Source organism: Xiphophorus hellerii, chromosome 15 (genome assembly GCF_003331165.1).
Source record: "Xiphophorus hellerii strain 12219 chromosome 15, Xiphophorus_hellerii-4.1, whole genome shotgun sequence".
NCBI classification, from domain to species: Eukaryota; Metazoa; Chordata; class Actinopteri; order Cyprinodontiformes; family Poeciliidae; genus Xiphophorus; species Xiphophorus hellerii.
In genome coordinates, this window is record NC_045686.1 from 3043044 (window position 1) to 3060208 (window position 17165).

Consider the following 17165-nt stretch of genomic DNA (forward strand, 5'->3'; position numbering starts at 1 on the left):
TTCTCTTTTTCTACCAAAAGCTGGAAGACAAAAGTCTTCATTACTTGGCCTGAAGTAGCCTCATTTCTTGAAGGACGAATTCATTTACAGAGACTTAAAAATGCAATTTATTTGTTGCTTTGTTTGTTTATTTTGGAGATTTAAAATGCCTTCCAGTTCCAATGTCAAATGTTTGCTAGAAATGAAAGTTTACTGAGCTTTGAGAATGACAGTTGAACATTACCATTGTATTATTTGAAAACAATCTCAAAACAACAATATTACCTTTTAACACAATAACATGGTACAATTTAGCATCCAGAAAAACCTAAACCATGAAACACGTACAGTTTGTTCACAAGCCAGCGCTGTGTGGACGGAGAAGAAGTGTGTGCAGGTCTCAGCGTTTGTGCTGATGAAGACCGGCTCCTCTGAGGTGGAGCTCATGTAGGAAGGCCTGAACAATCACATAAGGAGGAAAAAAATAAACGTTGATGATTGTTAGCAAGAACAAATCACACTCTTTATACAAGTTTTTTTTAATATGCATGGAGTCAAGATAAAAAAAGCCACTAGATCCCAGAGAAACAGGAAGTCATGGCTACAACTTGAATTTATCCCAAAGGGAAATTAGATACATTTGTGACGCATATTTTCCAAGTATCGTCAAAAAGTCTTTGTGAATTGTGATGCTGCTCCGGTAGCAGTCAGTGTTGCAGCGTATTCTAAGAAGCCTCTGACTGCAGACTGTTGCTGTCTCATACTGTCACGACCTGCTAACAGGTCAATATCCAGGCAATATTGCATAATTCATCTCATTTGCTTTTGCTGCTCCTTTCAGTTTGGCTCTATGGATAAAAAGATGTTGGAGTAGGGGATATCATTCTGGGCCACTATGATGGATGGAAGAGATGGTTCCTCCTCCTCTCTTAATAAATGAAGCTTCTGTTTCAACTAACCTAGGATTTGCTGATCAGTTGCTCCCGGTTGAACAAGAACAAAAACTGTTGCCATGGTTCCGCAGAAAAATTACTTTCCGAAGGTCAAATAAAAAAAGTAGGAGCAAAAATGCCTCCAGCTGCAGAGCATCCAGAACCAGAGGGAGTAACTGAATCATATGTTTTTATCCACCAATATGGAAGTAAGCTAACTTTTATTACCAGAGATAATAAAATAATGGTCTGTAAGTCTTAAGTCTAATTTAGACAAGGACTAAAACAATTAATCAGTTTAATTGTAATTAACTGTCAACTAATTTAGTAATCGATTAATAATTAACTGGAGTAAGTAGACTCAAAATAAGGCAATTTGCTGAAATAAATCCAACACATTCAGATTAGCCAAAACTGTTACAAATAAATATAGATTTTGCATTGAAGATTAAAACATCTTTGTCTGTAAACACGTTTTACCCAAAACTCCTCAAGTGGCGTTTTTTCAGTTTCACCCAGTTCAAGTTCACAAAAGAAAAGCTGTTATTGCATTTTAAGCACCAAAATATTTACCAAATTGTCTATTTTCATCTTTTAATATTTTTCTTATATTGTTTAGAAAAGGACTACGCAGTTAAACTAAAAACCTATAGAATATGCCATTATTTTAAACCTGATTAATCATCAGAGTAAATGATATATTAATCGATTATTATTTATTAGTAGCAGCTCTAATTCAAACAGAAAATCTACTAAAATAATGATAAATTAAGGAGTTCAGAGCAGCAAGAAAAAATACCTGCAGATGAAATTGATGATGGTCTTGTGTTTCAGGAGGGGGTTTGCAGAGCAGGGACTTCCTCCTTCATACGTCAGCTCCAACACGTGATCTCTGTACGACAGCTTGGTGGTCGCTTCACCGCCGCTGACGGCCGTGTTTCCCTCCTTAATGCAGACGGCTGCACAGATAGATTCATATCAACTCATCCTGGTACAAAACATTCACATTTTCAGTCTGTTTAAACATCTCCAAGCACTCCAGCGGTTATAATAAACTACTTTCATGTGCTGCAGGTTTGTGTTTCTAGTTGAAGAGTGGATAATAATTTCAGAGGGTTTTGATATATTTGGACGCAGTGATGACGCAGAAACTCTGTAAACGGTAACCAAGTGAGACCTGCAGGACATATTTTAATTGTACACCAGCAGTGGCTGGAAACATCCGAGCACAGGAGACAGAATTGTTCAATAAATAACCTCATTTCTTGACTTTCTTGTTAAAAATTAAAGTAATTTTCTGTCTCTCTGGCCGTTTAAGCGTTCAGTTTGTCTTCTAGGGGAAAGGAAGGAGACACATACCGGTTCCTGCACTGCATCCAGAGTTCATCACTTCTCCACAGATGTTCAAGCGAAACGTTTTCTGCGGTTGCTTGTGATCGTAGACGATGTAATATTCAGATTTCTTCAATGGATTCAGGTCAAATAAGTGACCTGGAGGAGGCAGAAATAATCAATATGGGAAAACATGAGGATCAAATCTAAAACAAGAGCATTGTTGAAGTGAATTTTTTTTGAAACTCTGATAATATGTACAGTGGTAATTAACAAATTGACCTATCCAAAGCATTTATTTTCTGCTCATTTTGATAATCATGACTTGCAGCTGATGAAAATTTTGAGATTATCTAAGAATAAGAAAAGAAGATATTTAACACAAAGTGTCTGCCTGTGTGTTGTACAGCACATATGGGCAAGAGGCGACTTTTGCATGAATTATTGCAGCAATGCAGTTTGGTATGGAGGTTGTCCAAGTTTATTTAATAAAGCAACTTCTGCTCATCTGAAATGTGAACAGATTTAGAAATCTCACTCAAACTGTTAAAAATGCAATTTTGTGTTTCCTTCCGCTTAACTTTCCCATTAAAGTGCTTGGATACGGCACTCTTGATCTTTAGTGGCTTACAGAAGTTAATTGACCATTTAATTGTCCAAACTGAAGTTATGAAAATACATTTGCTCAATTGCTGCACCTCTCAGATTAACTGAATCTTGAGTTTTCATTAGACTGTCCATCATTTTTAGAATGACCTGTAGCGGGGTTGGTAACTCTGCAGTTGTCGTGTTGGCTGGTGTTCAGAGGGCAGGCGGCAGCAGTCGGCCACAGGAAGGAGTAGACACAATCCTCTATCTCCGAGATCAGGATGGGTTTGGAGTCCTGAGTGGGACACAAGAGTACAGACACATTAAAAAACAACAGCTGAGTATTTTGTTGGCAGAACCACTGAATGAATCAGGGCTGCAACTAATGTTTAGTTTAGTAATCGATTATTCTAGCAATTAATCAAATCATTGGCACATTCAGCAATTTTTCATTTAACCACTCGAGCCTTTTTATACAATACTAGAAGTCCATTAAAAATGCAAATAATCAATAATTCAATACATTTTTTGAATAAGAAAAATAAACATTTTATAGCCTAAAACGTAATAACAGCATTCCTTTAGTGAACGCTTCATCATTTGTAGCTACAAAAATATACTTCTAATATCAACATGTGAAAAACTCACATGGATTATTTTTTGAATTAATAATTGGTTAGTTTTTTTTTTTTGGACCAGGTAAAGCTAAAATTAGCACTTTGAGAGTTTAAAACATATATACAGAAAAGGTTGTTTTTAATTTCATTTTAAATGCAATAAGCATATATTTTGTACCGTTTTGACTCTAAATATTTTGTCCTTTACACAAATGGCCTTTTTTAAGTCTGTTTACTCCAGTTAATTAATCAGTGATTGAATTAGTTGACAATTATTTCAATATTAGATTAATCACGATTTATCCAATTAATCACAATTTATGCAAGTAAAAGTTTCAGCCGTAGAATAAATTCTGATAAATTTGCACACATAAATGTGCATAAAATTAAAAATTCAGCATAACTTGGGGAATAAGTACTTTGAGTGGAGTTGAGTGTCCTTCGTCGCTTCTGTAGCCGTTAATCCCAAAGAGATGCGATTATTATGTAATTTGAGTAATGCCAGAGGTGTGTAGCTGGAGGCTGCAGAGTCTCTCACCACTTTGTCTTTGTCGCACTGGAGGTGGATGATGGTGCTCCGGTTGTTGCTGCCATCCGGACAGCGATGGCCGCCGGTGTACTGCAGCTTCAGGATGCCTTTGTCCAGCTCAGGACCGGACGTCAGCTGCCCGAGACTCATATAGTTGTTCCCGTCCATCAAGCAGGACGCTGCGCTGGACGGACACTTCCACGAGCCTGCAGGGCGACGTGCAAACGCTCAATGTTTGACTTCTGGGTGTTTAGTGAATGTGGAATGTTTTCAGATTCACACGGACCTCCCTGCTGCACCAGCGGCCTGCAGACGTTGATGTAAAATTTTTTCCTTGGGTTTTGAGTCGAGGCGTCCACCTCCCAGTTCTTAGAGTCCAAAGCCAGAGGTGAAAGGTCGTAGGAGTGGCCCTGACCGTCGCTGAGGATAAAATGAGTCAAAAAGATGCAAAATTTAACGTTTTAGGCTTTAAGTCAGTTACTTATTTTGGCATCAAGACTAAAATAAAGACTAAATAAATACATATACCCCCCCAAAATGATAAATTTTACATTTTTAAAATATTGCAATTTTTTTATATTAACTTTATTTTTAAACTAAAATCATTTAAAAAAATATACATTTAAAAAAAATTACTTCTCTATTTAAATTAATGAAATAACTTTTTCCAAAAACCTTTATTTTTGGTAATTTTTTTTAATAAAATTTTTTAAATTTAGAACCAACATGAAGAAAATTTGTTTCATCTGTTTGCAAAGACTGATATAAGAGTGATATAAATGTTTACAGTCCTCTTTTCAGTTCACACTGTCAGATTTTTATCTACTTATATTTAAAAATATACTTCTCTCCCACCTTTGTTCCATTGTAACAAGAAAAAGGGGAAAAATAATCCTACTTTAGTCACAGATTTCAGATTATTCCAAACCCAGTCCTGTAGGATTTCATCACCATGTGCACACAGAGATGAGGCAGAATGTGTTTTATGCATGTTTACTTGTAGGAGCAGCTGGTGGTTTTGACTGGGATGCACGCCAGCGCTGTGGGCCAGTTGAACAGGTAGGTGCAGTCCGGAGTCTCCTTCATGAACTCTGGTAATCCCTGGAGACGGAAAATCCCAAACACACATTTTTAAGTATTTAAAAGAAAAATGTAACAATCATAAATGAATCCTAGCACATCATTAGACAGAATAAATAATAAATATTAGAGCTGCAAATAATTATTTCAGTAACCGAATATTCCGACGATTAATAAATTAATCGGATAAAGAAAATTACCACACTACAGATTGCTTATTTAACCACTTTTTTATGCAATATTGGAAATTCATTAAAAGATGCAAACAAATATTTAAATCCTTTGATAAGTAAGGAAATTAACATTTTATTTTATTACTAAAATGCAGTAACAGTATTCCTTCAGTGAACGCAGCTAAAACAATCTTTCTAAAATCAACATATGAAAAGCTCAACTCTTTCTGCTTGACTTAACATCAATATACTGTACGGCTGATCTGTTTATCATTTAAATTAATCAATTAATAATTGGATAGATAAAGATTTTTTTTATTATTTACAGAATTTGAACCAGATAAAGCTAAAACTATGACATCTAAGGAGTTCAGGAGAGAACATTTTTACAGACAAAATGTTTTGTTTTTATCTTAAATGCAAAAATGTGTAAATTTTTTGTACAGTTTTGTATCAATTGCTGTGTGTCGTTCTTTCAGCAAACAGCATTTTTAACTGGAATCGCTACATTCCAGTTAACGATTAATCAATTACTATATTAGCTGATGATTAATCAGATTAATCGTTTTCGTCTAAAGTGAGCCACAATTTCCCACAACTGGTGACACCTACTGGATGCTTGTCAGGGTTGCAGGAGAAGCTAATGACTGTGGATCTATTATAGATTTTATGGCAGACATCCCCACTGGTGTAGTTCAGGAGGATCTGATCCCCGACGAAACTCAATTTCTGATTGGACAGTCCTACAGAACCAAACACAAGAGGTTAGAGAAAAAACTATAAACATAAACAACAGAAAAGAATTGGAATACATTAATACGCCCTTACCAGCGATCTTGTGAGTGTTTCCAGTCACCTGGCAGGACGACACACCGTCTTTGGCGGGGCAGACATTTTTCTTCAGTGGGCTGCAAACCGACAGATGGTAATTGTACTTGCCACTAGAGACGGAAAAATTTCCGTCTTTAAGGGAGCTGAAGTCAAACTCATAGCCACTCTTGGTGTCACGAACTCGACAGTTATCCCCTGCAAAGAAAAGACAATTCTTGCTTCAAGTTTTGTAAATCTTTTGATTGAAAACATTTGAATGTTGGAAGTTAAACCTGGTTTTACCTTGAACCTTCCTGATGGGGCAGGCCTCTGACGTCCTCCAGAGGAAGATGTATTCACAGCCTTCTTGACGGTCAAACACAGGTGAGCCCTGGGAGTAAACAGCCATGCATCAAGACAAAGCTACTTGATTGGTTTTGGTTAGTTTTCTGCAGAGGTATGTGCTAATTTATTCAATAATATTTGCTCAAATTAAAGATGTTGAATTGAATTTTCCAGGGGGAAAAAATGCAAAAATTGCTACTACAATAGGCCCACGTCTGTTCACGGATTCCACTAACTGTAGATGTTTTAGTGGACCCTCTCACTAAGATCCTTCAGACTAGCCAGAAGCAATTAGCAAACACCTGGTGGAACTAAACATCAGCTAAGATTATTATAGGAACTACTTCTCAGTGAAATGCTGATAAAAATGTTAAATTGTTAGTAGAGGAGCTACATTGTGATGACTTCCTGAAGGCAGAATTTTTAAAGAGACAGTACTGTATTTCCACTCTCATTGGAGCTGGAAAGACTCACCGGACTGTCGTCACACTGCAGTATGATGCGCGTTGAGTAAGTGGACGAATTGCCACACTTGTCTCCGTTCTGGTACACGATGCTGATGGAGCCATCCTCCGCCACCTGCGGGCTGGACTGCATGTATCCCAGGTTGAAACCTTTCCCACCAATCACACCGCAAGCTCCGAGAGGACCCACTGAGGAGGAGGTTTACGAGAAAAGGGTTGAAATCAAAGGCTAGACTGGAAAAACGGAGGGAACCAGAATGTTCTGCTGTCCTAACCTGGACATTTGTCCATCGTCGGGAGCGGCTTGCAGACATTTATGTAGAATCTGCGCGACTGGCCGGCGTCCGTTGGGATCCACGGAGCGTCGTCTTCATCTCGGGCCAGGTGGCTCAGATCATACTCATTTCCACGGGAATCTGAAAAACAATCAAGATTACTTTATGGCCACAACGGTTAATCAAATTAATCGGGATTAATCAATTATTGAAAACATTGTCAACTAATTTAGCAATCGATTAATTGGAGCGGCCAATTCAGAACTGAGCCTTAAAACCAGTAAAGAATAAGAATAAAGTGTGTCGGTGTTCCTACCAGCGATGGTGCAGTCAACCGCAGCAGGGACGCAGGCCAGCGCGGTGGAGAACTCAAACAGGACGTTATGAACCACATGGGTGGATGAAGAGCTCATTTCCTCATGAACCTGCGTTATTGAGCCCGGGTGAGAGTTTGGGTCGCACACAAAGTTAACGATGAACGTATCTCTGGTTCCTGGAGAAACATGGCGACATCACAAGAAAAAGAAAGAAAAAAAAATCATAAAAAATGTGGAAAAACATTTAATATTTTAAGAAACTCCATGATGTGTTTCCCAATATTTCCCTGGCCTCCTGTTCGACTACAAACAGTAAACCAACCAATCACAGGGCAGCAGCTTTTCTGCTGTTCGATGTGTTGATGCTTCCTTAGCAATGAGAATTAGTTCTCAACCATCTTACCTGATGAAATAAAGGTTTAAAAAACTAAATTAAATTTTAAAAAAAAGCACTTCGGACTCCAGATGTGATGAAATCGACTTAAGCTTTAAATAACTATGAATTTTCCATCATTTTTTGCTGATTTGAGTAAACGACAAATAACTGAAATCATTTGTGAAATTAAAAATAAAATCCAGTTTTTAATTAGTTGCTGTTATTTTACATTTATTGTTAAATAAAGTGTGTTTTCAGTACCTGTTTGCTCATCCAGCTGCCCCCTGTACGTCAGCTGTAGTTCACCGTTAGTGGAGTATTTCAGCGTCTTCTGCACCCCCACTGGGGACAACGGCTGCCCGGCCTCCAGCTCACAGCCACCCATTCCTGAGCCACATCCCGGGGCGTCTGCGCAGATGTTCAGCTGCAGGCAGGAGGTATCACTTCTGTTTAACAAAAACTCCTGGATACATCTCATAATAAAAGAAGTGTAGTTCACTTTGTTACATTTAAATGAGGGAAAACAAAATAAGGACAAACTAACAATAAAAATTCAACTTTCTGTTATCAAATGAGTTCCTGGATTTTTTAAAAAATGATCTAGAAGATCTTGCACTGTGACTAATATTAAATGACACATCAGAAGCTGTGTTTTCATTACAATTACGCTCAAAACTTTGTCTATATCCGACTAATGTAAAAAAAAAACCCCAAAAAACAAACAAACAAAAAAAATTTTTTGCAATTGATGTGTTTTCATTAAATAAGAAATGGAACTAAAATCACAAGGGACTCGTGTGATGTGAAAGAAATGTTTCCATTGCACATTAGCAAATTAAACTGAACAATAAAAAATCCCCTCACCCTAGCATCAAAACTTAAATCGGTGTGTTTCCGTAAAGCTATTTTATTTTTAAAATGTCAAATTGAGAACAGAAACATTGCTAGTTTTACCAGGAAGTCTTTGCGGTTAGCAGTTGTCCGGTATCCGTCCTTAGAGGCCAGAAGCTGGAGGTTGTACTTGAAATTTGAGTCAGGGTCCACAATCGCACAAGTCTGAAAAATACCAGCAATCAACATCTTTCAACATTTTACCTTCAAGTGAACAGGTGATCTTTGCTGCAGGTGTAAAAATGAGGAGGATGTGGGAAACGTACGTTATTCTCAACGGTCTGGATGGCGCAGGCGGCTTTGGTCTCCCAAATAAAGACGGCAGTGCAGTTCTGGCTTAACTCAAACTGCGGCGACTTGACCTTCAGAGTGAGCAGCAGAAACACGATCACATCCAGCTTCATGGAAAACATCCACAGGTTGGTTTTGTGACAGACTGGACTTACTATGGCTCCTCTGTGGCAGACCAGGTGGATGAGCGTTGTGTAGGACAGTTTCTGACCCTCCGACATGCAGACAGAACCGTCTGTGAACTCCAGCAGCAGACGGTCCCGGGCCTCGATGATCGGCCCTTTCTTGGACTTTCCCATGCTGCTGACGGACACCACTTCCTTTGGCGAGCCCTGAAGGCGACACACGAGGCCACTTAAACTTCCTCTGGATTAACGAAAGGCTACGATGCTCACCTGCGGTGGGAAAACTTGAGCTAATGCACCAGAAGCAGAGCTAATGCTTTGTTTAATGCTTTTACTGACTTTAGAAACATTTAACTTAGTTTAGCGCATTTTGCTTCCCCTAAATTAATTTTTTCCGATTATTTCTAAAACTCTAATTCACTAAAAATTAAATTGCTGCTTGAGGGTTGTTGTCTTTCAAAGACAAATATAATTCGAGCTGAAGTTAGCGCTTTAGCATTAGCTTATGCTAAATCATTCATTGTTAGGATTATTTTTAGTATTTTCTCCACTTTTTATTCAATTAGTAAATTAGTAGACAATTATTCCAATAATCAATTACTCAGCCTGACAATAAATATGAAAGAATTTGATTAAATGTAGTGACTGTGTGCAGTTTAGAGACAAATCATTTATGTGACTGAAAGCATATTACAAATGGGAATGTTTTTCAAATGCATTGTTTGTGTTTTTGGGGCTGTAATTGCCACACAGTTACCTAACAAAAGTAATGAATAGTACTTATGAACACTTTTATCAGTATACCACCACAAAATATTGTAGTAAAACCTCAAGTTTCACTAATATCTGGTGAAGAAAAAGGTGAATTCAGACCTTTTCTGTTATGTACTTCATCTGGCAGACCGATGAGTCGTGGTCACATCCTGGAACGGGGACGATTGGCCGACAGACGTTGATGTAATACTTCTTCTGATTGGAGACGTCGGTCATATCCATCGCCACCCAGTTGTTGGCTGAGGTAGACCGCGACAAACTGGAGGCAGAAGAAGAAGAAGCAATTAGGTAGTTGAGGAGGACAAATCGGTACACTGCAAAAACATAAAGTCTTACAGAGTAATATCGATCTAGTTACTAGTGAAAATATCTTATTAGACTTGAAATAAGACAAAACCAACTTACAAGTAATGATTCAGTGAAATTTAAGAGCTTGTTTTAAGTCAATAATTACTTAATATTGATATTTAAAAAAAGTGTTCTTGTTCGACCAGCAGACTATTTAACGTATAATAAGATATTTTTCCAATTTTATCTTATTTCAAATGCTAAGGAATTTGAAACCAGACCAGAAATACTTGGTAAGATTTTGTATTTTTGCAGTGACTGTTTTAGATCAATTTTATATTCAAGCAACAAAATGAAAACACACATTTTTAAAGAGTTTACGAAATGAAATCAAATCAGATTCAGATGCAGAATGGCTGTTTATTTTTCATTTTTATTTGCAAAATATAAAGAAATTTATATTGTATGTTTATATTTATGTTGTTCTGTTTATTTATTTTGGTTATATCTCAGTTGTAGCATTAAAAGTTCTTTAGAATTTAAAGTTTATTGATCTTTGAGAATGTGTTCTTCCATTATTTTGCAGTTGTTGCCATTATATTACTTGAAAATGGTATAAACAACAATATTATTGTTTATCGCTATAACTTCTGGGACAATTTATCTTCTAGCAAAATTTACTACTGAGACAGACCTATGCCGGACAAAATCATCATCAGGGAAGGCATCAAACTTTCTTTTTAAGGGGAAAAGAAAGAAAAAAATCTGCTCCAATAGCAGCTGTAAACAGTGTCTTCATTCCCTTAATAAGTAATGATTCAGTGAAATCATTACCAGCTTCCCAACACAGTCCTAAAGAAAAAACCCAACTAACGTCGTGATGATTTCATCAAAGTGCTGAATTAATGCTGTAATTAATGCTAACTTTATATTTAAAAACAAAAGCATTACCTGGATAGGTCATACTGGTCCAGTGTGATGGGATCCGTCACCAAACACTCGTGAGGCCGCTGAGGACAGGCGTAGGATGTGTACCAGCGGAAGTTATAGGTGTAGTTATCTTCTACCTGCATTCAGAAAGTGTGAATCAACAACATGCAGAAAGAGTTTGACGGATGTCAGAAGAAGAAGGAATTTTACCTGGAACTCTGGGCTTCCTGCTCCAGCCTCGGGGTCACACAGGAAGGAGATGAGGGTGGATCTGAGGGTGTGTAACGCATTGTTGTACTGGGAGCCTTTGCTGTAGGTCAGCTGGATCAGGCCGTCGTAGTAGGACAGGCGGGAGTTCGCCTCCCCAAGACTCCAGGAGCTGAAAGCAGGAATAGATGGGAGTTAATCCTGTAGGTTTGGATTGAGTGCAGAGATTTGGAGGCGAAGGTTCACCTCTTTTCCACTTGGCACGCTCCGGCATTCTCAGGACACGCGGCGGCTTTGACCGGACCGCAGACGTTGATGTAGTAGTCATAGCCGCCGCTGGTCACGTTGTAGAAGCCGCCGTTGGGTTTGGTGAGAGGAGACAAGTCGAAGGATAAACCTGTGGATGAGGAGGATTAAAAACTGAAGGAGGAATACAGGAAACTCGAACCAGGTCAGGGTTTATTAGCATGGAACGAGAGAAAGTGAAATCTCCAAAACACAATGTCCAGACTAAAGAAATCTCCATAAATCACATTTTTAACGGTACAGATTGAAAAGTATCTATTAATTTTTTTTTGCATATTGCTCCTTTTTTAAGTGAACAAATAAAATGAAAATGAAATGAAGTGTATATAAATGTTAATAATTCTCCCTGTGGAAACTGAGATAATTCACATCATTTATAAGCATATTTGAACAATATTGACATTCTGAGTTGAATGGTGCATTATCACCAGTAGGTGGTGGTAATACACACCAAAATAGCTTCTTCTTGAGTTAATAAACACAAGAAGAAGACGATGATGACTTCACATCGAAGTGCTTTTAATGTTATACCAACGTGACACAGCATGCTGCTCCCAGCAGCCACTGGCTGGGAGATCCAATCAATTCACAAGGTTTTCAAATGGACATTTTATTGAAAAAAACTTTTTGCTGGCACCGATGAAGCAACATTTTTACCCTCCCCTTGTTTCACTTTTTGGATTATAAATAATCATCTTAAATGTCTAGAATTAGCCTAAAATTCCTGGACTGTTTTCAACTTAAAAACTAACTGGTTGAAGAATATTGAGGGTCTAAACTATCAACAAAAAAAAAAGCCAAATATGCAAAAATCCTTTTTAGATCATTTTTGATTTCCAATGAAGCTGATTGAGGAAACAAAGGCAACCATAAAAAGCTAAATATGTTTTTTTTTTCCTCATGTTGGGGTAGTTTAGCATGAAGTATTAGAGACTGGTGTTGGTGTCGTACCAGCCTGGGGGTCCTCCACCGTGCAGTCGTGTCCTTCTGTTTTGGAGAGGACGCAGGCAGCAGCGGTGTACCACTCCACCTCATACAGACATTTATCAGGGGAAATGCTGCGAAGCATGGGAGGGTTCTCAAGATGGCCTGCAGAACATGCAGGAAGGAGGAAAAAGAAGGTTATCAAATTTTAAAAAAGATGCTAAAGATACATAAACACAGAGAATATGGCAGTGAAATCCTGTTGTTTATTTCACCTGGTTTGCATTTGAGAGTCAGAATAGTTGTGGTCGTCTTCTTGTTTTCGCAAGTCGTTCCTTCAGTGTATGTCAGTCTGATGTCACTTCCCTGTTTAGTCATCAGGGGAGGAGAGAGGAAGCTGCCCAGGTTGATGGTTTCATTATTTTTATCTGAATCAGAAAGAAACAAAGAGATCATTAAATAAATGACCCGTCATGTTCAGCAAAAATTATAATGATACACTGAAACTCTGCCTTCAGGACGTCATCACAACATGGCTCCTCCATTAACCCTCTAGCAACATTTTTACCAGTTTTGCTCTGAGAAGTAGCTCCTGTAATGAGCTCAGCAGTTGTGTAGTTGCTAATTGCTGCTGGCTAGTCTGAAGGAGCTGAGTGAGGGAGCGATGCTCTGTGAGGTGGAAGCTGGGAAACTACAGCTTGGAGGAAGAGCTGTGTCTCGAAGGCTAAGTCCACACAGGCGTTTTGCACAGCTGAATGGTTGCCATGGAGACTAAAGGATTTCTCAAACATGCATGAAATAATCAAGGCAACACTCCAGGTTTGTTTTTGATGAGGGAATAACATTATATATCAGAAAAGTCGATTTTACATAATATCGCCACTTTGAAACAAGCTCTCTTATGTTGCTGAAAAGTTATTTGTAATGTACTGAGATATTTACAGTAGAAACCAAAATCATTTGGAAAGATTTTGTGTTTTTGCAGTGTAAGATTTAGGATTCCTGTGGACGTCTTACCCACAGCGCAGAAGGAAGCGTCATCTGGGCAGCTGGCAGCTCCTCCTCTCCTCAGGACTTTGTGGCAGATGTTCAGGAAGTAACGCGTGTCTGGTTTGGCGGATGGGCCGACCTCTACCCTCCAGTTCTCACCGTCCTTCGACTCTGAAGCAGAACAGAGAAAAAGGCAAAAGATCAAGACAAACTTGAATGATTCCAGGTTTCTCAAAGTTCTTTTTAATTCAGAATTATGAAGTGATAAATTCTTTTTTTTTTTTTCCATCAATGTACTCCTTGGACTTCCATAATTCTGAGTGATGTCAGCGTGCCCAGAGCGGCCATCTTGTTTGGACTTTGAATTCAAGTCAATTCTGTGATGGAATATTAGGGACAAGCTACGACTTTGTGGAATATCGTCTCTACTGCCTGAAAATTGAGCTGTTAGCATGTTAGCATGGGGCTGTCATACGGCAACAGTTTTCAGTCAGAGGCTTCTTCAGATTTGTTGCAGCACTGACTGCTAGTGGATCACCATCCACAGAAATACTTGGATGACATCAACTGAAATTATGTTAAAATAGCTCAATTTAGAGTGAAAATTATTTTAAAACTCAGTGGAAGGATTAATTGAGCAAAAATAATCGCTGGTCGGATTAATCAGAAGCGGATTTAAATAAGATGTAAGGAGAAACTCACCGGGATATCTCGTAAGGCGTGAGAGGTCGTAGTGTTTGCTGCCGACTCTGACCTGACACAGCAGGTCCTCCTTCTCCTTGACGCAGGCGAACGCCGTGTCCCAGCTAAAGTAATACGTACAGTCCGTCTCCCCGGCGAAAACCGGACTGCCGTGTCCGTTGTTTGCTGTAAAACACAAAGAGAAAAATAAATAAGATCACCTTATGACATGATTTGACTTTTACCTTCGAACTGAACCTTGTTTTCTGATGCAGTTTTAAAGATATAAAAAGCAGTAAGTGCTTAAGAAATGTGATTATGTTACAGAAATGTACAAAAATGTCCAACTCACATGCGGTTTTGTTGCATTGGAAGTTGATGATGGTCATCCTCTGGAAGCCAGAGGAACATTTATCTCCGCCTGGATAAATCAGACTGAGGTCTCCATCTGAGTACCTGCAGAGGAGAAAATAACAGTTCAATGAATATTAACTAATAACAAAACATTTAGATTCTGCAGATTCATTAAAGCTCTTGCACCTTTTTATTTTCATACAAATTCAATTCTTTTTGTTTTTCAAATTCAGGCCAAAGTTTCCTCTTAATTTATGGATCTGAGGTAACATCATCAGATTGCGACAAGTTTACAGTCCACATATACTAAAGTAAACCTGAAGTTATCAAAGGTACAAATAGATATTTTATTACTTATAATCTGGGATGAGCGGTAAATCAATCTTATCGATTAATCAAATTGTTTTGTTTTTTTAGATTATAATTTTGAAAAATCTGTATTTTTTTTCACCAAAACAATCATTGGGTTTCCATAGTTCAGAGTGATTTTAGATATTTTCTGTGATTTGTATCATTTTTTTTGTTGTTGCTCTATTTTTATTTTTTTGGGAAAAATTGTTTGAAATTCTTTTTTAAAATGAGATTTTATTTTTAAGCCATATTGTCCACTTTTGATCAATAATCTAGACAATAATATCAATGAAGTTTACTGAGTATGCAGTATTTTACATCATGAAAACATAAAAACATCATAAACCTGCCAGTAATTGTATTTTATCAAATAATAAACATTTGGTTCTCTGTAAAAATCTTCAACAACATTTAATCAGATATGAAACATTAAGCGTCACATTATGAATAAATAATTTGAGATTAGATCTATTTTTGATTAAATCTAAAGAACAGAAACCGGCACACAGAGACAAACATTACCGTAACGTCTGGTTCTGGAATCTTCCGGCCACTTTAGAGGGGCTTCCGGACTTCTTGACCTGGCAGGATGAGGTGAAAGGGTCGTTGCCACAGACCTCATTGGAGACGCTCCCACACACGTTCAGGTAATACAGGTAGCTCTCAGAGCCTTCACCGGACGGAGACGGGATGAAGTAGGGGCTTTCTGTGGCTGAACGCACAAAACCAACAGCATGTCTGTGTAAAACTCATAAAAAAAGATGATCTGACTGGATTTATATTGGCATTAAAATCTAAATATATACACGTTTGTTTGAAAACTACATAAAAATGATCATTTTTATGAGCTGAAATGATTTAAAGTTTCTTTTGTGCTGCTTTTTTCAACACGATTTTGAAGTCTATTTAAAAACTGTTTAATGTTCGAAAACATTAAAATAAATTAATTTACAGGCTTCATTCATACATATTTCAAACTGCTTCAATGCATTTTTAATTATTTTATTTTATTTTTTTGCATCGTTTTTCATTTTTGCAAAAGAAGAAAAAAAATTGCTGTAAAAGATGCAACATTTGGGTTTGAAATTCAGACATTTTTATTGAAACCGTTTCTAAACACGCTTTCACATTAAAAACTAAGTTACCAGCGGAATGAATCATGTTTTAGTTTTAATTTTAAATGAACAGATTTTAGATACATTTTGCTCACTGTTAATCAGTAAAATTGAATAAATGACAAAATGACACAAAAACAGGAAGCTTAAGAATAAAGATCTCATTTTAAAGAGAATTTAAAGACTGTTTTGAGCCAAAAGCTACAGTAACTGGTCTGAGTTTGATTTTCTAAACTGAGAAAAACATTTTTAGTTAGTAATCCTGGACAAAAATACAATACATTTATCTAACAATCAATTGATTACAGATTGAAAACAATCAGATTTCATTAAACGCTTCGAACCTCAAACCATTTTTTGGTGTAAAGATGCATCATAACAGCAGGTTTCCAACAAGTTTTCCTCCATATTCTCAAAGATTTTACATTTCCAGACATCCACATTTTTTAACCAATCTGATGTATAAAAATAAAACTTTTTGTTGGTGAATCAGATGGATGGACGGATAGAATGTCTCTATATCCATTTGTTTTTAAAAAAGAAATTCAGAGATTTTATGGTTTTTCAATATTTACCTGCAGATCATTTTCTCTTTAGTGATCAACATTGCATGGATGTTTATATTAATATATTGTAAATTTTAACTGGTGCATGTGTATAGTAAAAATCTGGGATTAAAAAAGCTCCTGTTTAGACTTACAGACGTGGGTGAGAGGTGAAAGGTCGATGGAGATGTCGTGCTGTTCGCTCGTCAGTTTGCAGGTGTGACTCTCCAGGTAGTCTCTGTGACAGGCGTACTCAGTCACCCACTCCACCTCGTAACGACAGTTTGACTCGGCCACCATCCTAGGGACGCTGCCCTGAAATCAGAACAATCAGGAGTTACCTGGAAGAAGAGGAGCGTAAAGTTCCCAAAGATTATACTCAAGTAAGAGCAAACAGTATTTGCCCGAGAAATTATTGGGGTAAATAGGTATTGGTAAAAAGGCGACTAAATTTACTGAGTAACTGATCAAATTATCGGTCATTTAATATTTAAAAATTATATCACATGGGCCAAAATATTTATGTGGAAATTTTGGTATTTTAAAGTTCACACTGCAAAAACACAGAATCTTAAG

The 17165-nt window shown here is 37.5% G+C and overlaps 1 protein-coding gene across 1 annotated transcript in view; it reads right to left on the minus strand.

Moving 5' to 3' along the window:
- Positions 1-17165, minus strand: part of igf2r (insulin-like growth factor 2 receptor) — a 42372-nt gene that overhangs the window by 12579 nt on the left and 12628 nt on the right. Inside the window, exons 8-35 of the mRNA XM_032584743.1 lie at positions 16745-16904; positions 15452-15641; positions 14577-14680; positions 14246-14410; positions 13571-13714; positions 12829-12981; positions 12581-12718; positions 11570-11720; positions 11327-11495; positions 11138-11253; positions 9998-10157; positions 9155-9331; positions 8975-9070; positions 8772-8873; positions 8079-8241; positions 7441-7617; positions 7125-7265; positions 6860-7038; positions 6344-6431; positions 6059-6256; positions 5843-5973; positions 4975-5078; positions 4264-4397; positions 3987-4183; positions 3000-3126; positions 2271-2402; positions 1711-1870; positions 328-436 (exon numbers count right to left, since the gene is read on the minus strand). Coding sequence (XP_032440634.1) covers positions 328-436; positions 1711-1870; positions 2271-2402; positions 3000-3126; positions 3987-4183; positions 4264-4397; positions 4975-5078; positions 5843-5973; positions 6059-6256; positions 6344-6431; positions 6860-7038; positions 7125-7265; positions 7441-7617; positions 8079-8241; positions 8772-8873; positions 8975-9070; positions 9155-9331; positions 9998-10157; positions 11138-11253; positions 11327-11495; positions 11570-11720; positions 12581-12718; positions 12829-12981; positions 13571-13714; positions 14246-14410; positions 14577-14680; positions 15452-15641; positions 16745-16904 — 4065 coding nt within the window. The remainder of the gene's footprint in view (positions 1-327; positions 437-1710; positions 1871-2270; positions 2403-2999; positions 3127-3986; positions 4184-4263; positions 4398-4974; positions 5079-5842; positions 5974-6058; positions 6257-6343; positions 6432-6859; positions 7039-7124; positions 7266-7440; positions 7618-8078; positions 8242-8771; positions 8874-8974; positions 9071-9154; positions 9332-9997; positions 10158-11137; positions 11254-11326; positions 11496-11569; positions 11721-12580; positions 12719-12828; positions 12982-13570; positions 13715-14245; positions 14411-14576; positions 14681-15451; positions 15642-16744; positions 16905-17165) is intronic.